This window comes from Mercenaria mercenaria, chromosome 5 (assembly GCF_021730395.1).
Source record: "Mercenaria mercenaria strain notata chromosome 5, MADL_Memer_1, whole genome shotgun sequence".
NCBI lineage: Eukaryota > Metazoa > Mollusca > Bivalvia > Venerida > Veneridae > Mercenaria > Mercenaria mercenaria.
Window position 1 is genome coordinate 58421281 of NC_069365.1, and position 8229 is coordinate 58429509.

The 8229-nt window shown below is 37.6% G+C and overlaps 1 protein-coding gene across 1 annotated transcript; it reads right to left on the reverse strand.

Annotated features, from left to right (window-relative positions):
- Window positions 1-1344: 1344 nt before the first annotated feature.
- LOC123559057 (dynein light chain Tctex-type protein 2B-like) lies at window positions 1345-5416 on the reverse strand. The gene is made up of 3 exons (XM_045350876.2): window positions 5244-5416; window positions 3977-4039; window positions 1345-2671 (listed from the first exon to the last, which is right to left on the reverse strand). The coding sequence occupies exons 2-3, from the start codon at window positions 4010-4012 to the stop codon at window positions 1982-1984; spliced, it is 726 nt and encodes a 241-aa protein (XP_045206811.2). The 5' UTR covers window positions 4013-4039; window positions 5244-5416; the 3' UTR covers window positions 1345-1981.
- Window positions 5417-8229: the final 2813 nt, after the last annotated feature.

The following is an 8229-nucleotide window of genomic DNA, read 5'->3' on the forward strand; positions in this document are numbered from 1 at the left end:
TACAATGTTTCACAAAAACAGAACATTTTGATTTGAAGCGGTAAAGCAGTTGTCTTATTAGATATGTTTTCTTCAAGACCAAGTCTACCAAATTTACCATTTGATGAACCTATCTGAAGAGTTTTTCCAGGCACGTAGAATGTTGTCAACAGGATATCAATTAAGATGTGTATTTTTAGGTTATTATATTTTATTCTTCCAATTTTCCTTTGTCCTAGATTTGTGATTTGAACAGAGATAATTTATAGATCAATTTTTCAACTGGAAGGTGACATTCAGTTGTCCGGTACACGCACTTTGGATCTTTTTTACACTGGAATGGAATGAAATCAGGATACTCATAAGTTTTTGTTTTTTTTTGGTCTTCTGAAGTTGCGCAATTTAAAATGAAATGGAGCGTGAACAAAATCAAATCCAAATGAACACATACTGCTGTTGTCTCTCGGTTTCTGCTCTCCATTGAATTTCTGGAACTGCCAGGTAATTATAATTCGAACCCTGAATCAGTGCGAAATCGAACCAGCGGTGGATTTTTAAATTCTATTTAACATAGAGCACCCTATCAGTCCCAAGTAAAAATAGTCACGATAAAAATGTCACATAACACGTCTATCAGTCTTTACAGAAGATTCTTGCATTCCGGACAGGATTTTCCCGTGCTTTTCCAGTCCTAGAAAAACCAGGGGTGTAAGATGACTCACGTGCTGTAATTTATGAATGAATGTATAAATTCATACGCTACTATAACAAAATAGCACCTAAAAGAAAAACCTTCGTTTTTCTTTATATCTTCTACAAATTGAAGAATACGGCATGCAAAAAAAAAATTATCACTTGTTGAAAGTACGAATGGAAATATCTGGCTTTCGAAGTAACTTTTTTGCGGTAACTCGACAAAGCCTCGTTACCGCCTAAACAGTTACCCTCGAGCCGCACCTTCAACCAGTGAAAGATTCTTATAATATAAACTGAAGAAACTACCGATAACTACTTGTGCTCAATTTGAAGTGCCACAAGGCTTTAAATTTCATGGTAAATGCATGTAAACCATTTATCCAAATACATGTTATGAATAAACATAGTTAGAAAATTACTACTTTCAAAATTACACATGGACTTACATAGTAACAGCCATAAAAGGGAGGTAATTATTACTTTCAAAATTACACATGGACTTACATAGTTACAGCCATAAAAGGGAGGTAATTACTACTTTCAAAATTACACATGGACGTACATAGTTACAGCCATAAAAGGGAGGTAATTACTACTTTCAAAATTACACATGGACTTACATAGTTACAGCCATAAAAGGGAGGTAATGATAAACAACGGATTCGGTAATTATTTCTTCCATGTTTATTTGTACTCGGACCTTTGGCAAATAGATGGGGTCACAATTATAAAGAAAATAGGATTTAACAAGAAATAGCCATATTTTATGTACATTACAAAAATTGTTGTCGCCACAAAGGCATTATAAGCCATTAAAGTTACATGTTGTGTATATACCAAAGACAGTATATTTAAATGTGTTACGACTGATGTCATTAAAGACTGTCGGAAAAGAGTAGGAAATGAGGAAATCATATCCATTGTCTTTCCGCACAATTGTTTCATTCTTCGTCGTTCGCTGCTTTTTTTAAGTCAATGTCTTATCGGAATTTGTTAAAATGTATTTTGGAAAGATATTGCAAAGTTTTCTAATAAATAACCCAAACAATAACTTGAATCCGGTAAATAGTCAGACATGCTGTTGAAATGACGAAATAAATCAGTTTTCTATATGAAATGTTAAAATATATCGATGCCTGTTACCGCGATAGCGGCACGAATTTTGGTTTTTGTTGTTGTTTTCTAATAAACATTTAACCTATATAAGTAAACATCTAGGCTTTTTCGCATTACCTGGAAACGAGTTGCTATGATGACAAGTCGTACAACAGTAACTATTAGCCACGATTTTCACGAATATAAAGTGTCACTCAAAATACACGCCATAAAGCATAGCTATAGCCGCGATTGATTCATTCTTGTAGTACACGGTGGTGTAATTGTCGCAGTTGGCATCCCATAGACATCTGCTTGCAGCCTCGATACCTTGGTCCTTCACCTCTGTGATAATTACCTGACATATAATCCTGTAACGCGGAAAGTTCATTTCTTTTACTTTACTTTTGATCTTTGCGGATATAGTGCAAGCCATGTCTCCTGCCAAATAGCTGTTGTATTCTCTGCTGCCAATTTCGTCTTTTAAGATCTGTTCTGCAGCTTGTTCAATTTTAGATGGTGCAATATGATTACCAACGTCTGGTGACATTTTATATGTGTTTTCTAGATTAATTTTTGGTTTCACGACAGAAGGAACAGAAGGAACTGTAAGTCTCCGCAGTTTTAGCATTCCCGTGATGCTTGTCGCTATTCCTTTCAAAGTACTGCGCCTGCGCAGTAATGGATTTTTGGTACTACATGTCTTGTCGGAGGAGGCTGTCGAGACCCAACATGGTGATTCTTTGGTATTCAACGTCTCTTTAGTGGATCCTCTTCCCGCCGTACACCCGCTGACACTCGAGATGTCCGTGTTACTTAAACTTACTGATCGCCTTTTGGATTTCATAGCGTTCATGAATGACGTTGTGACGTGAGCCTCAGCGTCATGTCTTTCGAGGTTCTGAAATCCATAAAAATGTCAATATAAATGCATCTGATAATACCTCATTTATAATATTATTACCGTCCTCATTCCATTTCTGAAGTGTTTTGAGAACAGTCAAAAATACAAGATGCTCACAGGCAACATGTCGAGCCCGCCAGCTGCCAAAAGTACTAACGTTTATGATACTATTTGGCGGCGACATAACTGTTTGCGGCAAACGTATCTGCCAAGTTATACAAGAACATCTCCATCCATGGCTAAGGTACAGCCCGGACAAGAGAATCTGCATCAATACTAAGGGTGACATTGACCTTTCAACTACTTACACCTGACAGACTGTCTCACTGAGGCAAACAATTGTGCCAAGTTATTTAAGAAACCCTAAATCTATGGCGGAGTTACAGCCCGGACAAGGAAACTTGACCTCTAAGTATGACCTTGACCTTTAAGCTACCAATCTGGTTATTGCACATGACACATCATATCGAGGCAAACATTTGTGCCAAAATATTTAAGAATCTCTTAATTCATGGCTGAGTAAGCAAGCAAGCAAAACAGCATCGAGTTTTGACCTTTGACTTCAATGTATGACCTTGACCTGTAAGCTTCCAATCTGGTTACTGTGTCATTGAGGCAAACATATATGCCAAGTTATTTAAGAATCCCTTGATTCATGGATTCATGGATAAGTCACAGTGTGGCAACGTTAAATGTCGCAACGCCGCTAAATGTCGCAACGTTTAACGTTGCCACACACAGCCCGGACAAACTCGGACGGACGCACGCACGCACGCACGGATGCACACACATACAACAAACCGCCATTGTGACAACTGCCAGCGGGCTCGACAAAAATGTTCACCTATAGTGGGTGACAGAGTTTTAAAAGTTTCAGTATTTCTGCTGCAAAGTTACTGTAAACGTGTTATGTAAAGGCAAGCTCCTGGCCAAGTTTGGTGAACATCCAACAAGGTTTATTTTCTACTTTAGTTGCGCAGTCGTCATTTTTTTGTAAAAAAAGTTCGTTTAAAGATGCCTTTTTCTATTACAGCTGATGCGTCCCTGACTGCAGTAAAAAGGTACCATTTGAAAATAAAAATAATCAAGAAAGGTCTATCCGAGGACGTTATTTAGCAAATGGCGAGCCACGCGTTAATTGATGACGCTCGCTAAGGTAATACTTCATCTTAGAGGGCAATTTGCTAACTAGTAATCGTGACAATGCATGAACCTGTGCACGTGCACAAAATTACTCAGACTGATTCCCGGCGTTTACGTGTAACCGTTAAGGGACAGGTAATCCAGACAAAAATTACTTACTGTTCCATCCACACTCGACGCTACCTCCGAAGTCATTATTGCAATATAGAGTATGAGCAGAACCTGTAACGATATAAACAATTAATATAGCGGTCCTACAAGTACGAATGTGTTATCATTACGGTAGGTACACACGTAACGTACAAGATCTGCTTGATTAACAATGAAGCTTCCAAAAACATATGAAAAATAAGTAAAACAAGAAATGTTTCTGGCATTTTTCAGCTAATCAAGGGTAGATAATCTTTAACTTTTCAAAATATAAAAAATGTCAAACATTACAAGACACCTGTTCTTAAATCTTGGATACGGTGTATCATAAGCTACTTCTAGGGTGAAAATCAGAAAAATTCCGTCAACTACGTGTTTTCAATTAAAAGAACGTAATTGTATACATTTTTCTTAAATAATTAAAGTTTGTGATTTTGTTTAACCCTTGCCCTGCTAAATTTCAATAATGAACTTGTCTATCTTTCAATTTGGACAGTACCATTACATTTAACTGTTAAAAGGGGTGCATACCAAAAAGATACTGACTGGATGTGCAGGCTGATCTTGGTCTGCACTGGTCACGAAAAAAGAATCACCTGCCACCAGAAGGCTAATGGTTTATCGAGGGTTAAAATTTTTAAAAAAAAATGTGTTTTTACAAATTAGGCGTCAGAGTTTACTATTAGCAGTGCCGTTACTTTGAAAGTGTTATATTTTTGTTATCCTGATTTCTCAAAATTAAACATCGTCACATTGTCTTTTGTAAATTTCGTAATTTGATTTTCCAAAATATATACTTCTGTTCGCTGATAAAAAGTGAAATGTACAGATCTTAAAAACAGTCAATTTTGCTTCAACTGGTGGCTTCGCCAGAAGTAAACACCGCAACCTGTATTTTTAACTTCCGTTATTTGATTGTTCAACTTTGCTAACTTCCTACAAAAAAGTTTTGTCCGCTAGAAAAAAAAACAACAACTGAATACCGTGCCTTGAAAACAGTTAGTTTAGATGCCTTTTAACTGGTAAGATGGCAACATGTACATTTTGGAAATATACAATAAAACTCTGTGAACAGATCCTTTGGAACCGCAAAGAATGCAACCAAGCAGAATAATAGCAGACTCGGGTTGATTGCTAAAAAAGCGATTTTGAGAAATTCCAACTTCTTAAAAACTGGCGTTAGGTAAAAAAATCCAGTATTTTTATATCAAAGCCTGCTGCTTATTTTCATATTTGATATGCTCATCACTTAAAAAAAACACAAGCTTTTACTTACCAGCAACGAATCTTATTCCGAGTTAACTAAAGTGGTCTGATTTCTTCTTCAAATAAAATACCAGAGCAGTTGGCGGCTTTGTATAAAACATTGCAAGTTTATGCAATAAATATTTATCGATTTTAGTGAAATATAAGAAACTTGTTTTCTATCCATTTTAGTCTTCTGTTACATAATTTTATGGTTTTGTATGAAAGGTGTAAAACCACTGTGCGACTTAAAGATTGCTATTTTATTGTCCCGTTGTTTAGGATTAGCGCAACAATTGATAATAGGGACCTTTGTTGGCAAGTAAAGACGTGTACAACGTAATAAAAGTCAGCATTGTCGATACAGTATACATGCTTTCGTAAGTGAGAATAAACTCTTATCAAAATGTACCACTGACCACAGAATATTCTTTACTAGAGCTATCGGTGTCATCTTCAGCAAACATTATACCATTTATTAGACCGACGTGTATTCAAAACACGTTTAGAATAATGAACTGGAGAAAATCGACATTCTTGATGTATTTTAGTGAGAAAAATATCTACGCAGAGTTGGACTCGAATCCACGACCCCCTGCTTGCAAGTCAGGTGCTCTACCAACCGTGCTAATCGGATCACTACACTCCTTTTCACTTAAGTTTTGAAGGCTAAGCTTTATCGTGGGATCATAAGCGAGGTATCAACAGTTCAGCTTCCAAGAGTATAGCCTCTACGAATACCGCACGCATTGTCTATTAACTGGCCGTCCTCTACAGTAGAATGGCAGAGCGAGGCATTGACTGTTCAGTTTCCAACAGAGTATATCCCTGCAAACCGCATGCTCTACATAAACTGGTCACTGAAGCCTGTACTTTCCAGTTTACCTCGTCGCCAATGTATTTTGGTGAGAAAAGCATCTACCCAGTGTAAGACTTGAACCTACGACCCCTGCTTGCAAGCCAGGTGCTAAACTAAACGAGATAACTGGGCATATTAACTAACTACACTTTTTAAGGGGTTATAGGCCTATTCTGGAACGACTTTCACGTGTGCGACTGTCTGTCAAGACAACAATTTTGACTCCATCGGCAGGAATTAATGTAACTCGATACAATGACAGATGGTGGACACAAGAAATGTAGGACAACATTCCCCCTTCACTACACACACAGACAAAAATCCCCATCGCCGAGTGGACAAATTTGTTTATCTTTTTAACACCTAAAATATTAATATCAATTGAAAAATAACAATATAAGATGTTATTTACTTAAACAGAATAATTTGAAAATTATAATTTTAATATAACCGCGGATCCTGGTCAAATTTAGCAGTAGGAATTTTGTTTGACAGAGAGATGGTACGGATTTTGTCCGTATTCCAGACATATGAACTGAACCTTCACCTTCAGTAATATTTTTTGAAACTTCGACCTCACAGAAGGGAATTTAATACCATACAAGAGCTCGTCGGACACGAAATGCCGCCCCCACCCCCCACCCTTGGTGCATTCAGTATTATTGCACAACGAACAGAAATTACATGCTCACTGTAAACAAAACAAAAGTTTTACTGTTCTGGTTCAATGTGACCTTGACCTTTGACCAACTGACCTCAAAAACATCTGCTGGTCATGATCAACCTCCCTATTAAGTTTCGTGATTCTAGGCCCAAGCGTTCTCAAGGTATCGTCCGGAAAGGGTTTAACTGTTCCGGGTCAATATGACCTTGACCTTTGGCCTACTGCCCTCAAAATCTATAGGGGTTATCTACTGGTTATGACCAACCTCCCTATCAAATGTCACGATCCTAGGCCCAAGCAATTTTGATTTATCATCCGATAACCGTTTAACTGTTCTGGGTCACTGTGACCTTGATCTTTGATTAACTGACCTCAAAATCAATAGGGGTCATCTGCTGTTCATGAACCTCCCTATCAACTTTCATGATCCTGGGCCAAAGCATTCATGAGTAATCATCCGGAAACCGTTTAACTGTTCAGGGTCACTGTGACCTTGACCTTTGACATACTGACCTCAAAATCAATAGGGGTCATCTGCTGGTCATGACCAACCTCCCTATCAACTTTCATGATTCTAGGCCCAAGCGTTCTTGAGTTATCATCCGGAAACCGTTTAACTGTTTAGGGTCATTGTGACCTTGACCTTTGACATACAGATCTCAAAATCAATAGGGGTCATCTGCTGGTGATGACCAACCTCCCTATTAACTTTCATGATCCTAGGCCCAAGCTTTCTTGAGTTATCATCCGGAAACGGATTGGTCTACATACCGACCGAACGACCAACATCTGCAAAACAATATACCCCTCCTTCTTCGAAGGGGGGCATAAAAATACAGTAGATCGTTTTTTCTTTCGGATTTAACGTCATTTCATTTTTTCAAGAGCATTTCAGTTATGTAACAGCGGTCAGTTAACCATACCAGTGTTCCTGGATTTTGTACTAGTACAAACTTGTTCTCCATAAGAAACAGCCAACCAGAGATGGGGGGAGAAATTCGAGTACCTAGGTAGTTTATAATACAGTAACATGTTAAGTGTTTAAACTGTGCTTTCAGAGTAAAACTAAGCTATAGTGAATTGACTTGTTTTAACAAGAGGTCAGTGCTGTTGCGGAGTTGTTCACCTGACCATACCTGACCTCAAATTCAATTCATGAAAAACTGTATCGTGTGCTTAGTACAGAACTAGATAGGCAATGAAACCTCATGTAATCCATTAAAAACTATGGGCAATATTTAACTTTTTCTATTATTTGACCTGTTGACCTACATTTTATCCAAGGCAACCTTTCTTCATATCTGCCATTGACTTCATTACCATAGATGTAGATTAGATTTGTGTCTACATGACACAGGTGTCCCCAACTCCTATCACTGTACATGGCTTCATGACTCTAGATAAATACTTTTTAAGATACATGTAAAACAAACTTTTAAGCATCTTACGTATATTTTTCACTAAGTGAAGAACCATAACTCTGGTTTAGCTGAG

Excerpts from the sequence above, each read along its gene's own strand:
- LOC123559057 (XM_045350876.2), bottom strand. The coding sequence starts at position 4,012 with ATGACTTCGGAGGTAGCGTCGAGTGTGGATGGAACA. Across the intron at positions 2,672-3,976 it reads CGTCGAGTGTGGATGGAACA|AACCTCGAAAGACATGACGC; the intron begins GTAAGTAATTTT and ends TATGGATTTCAG.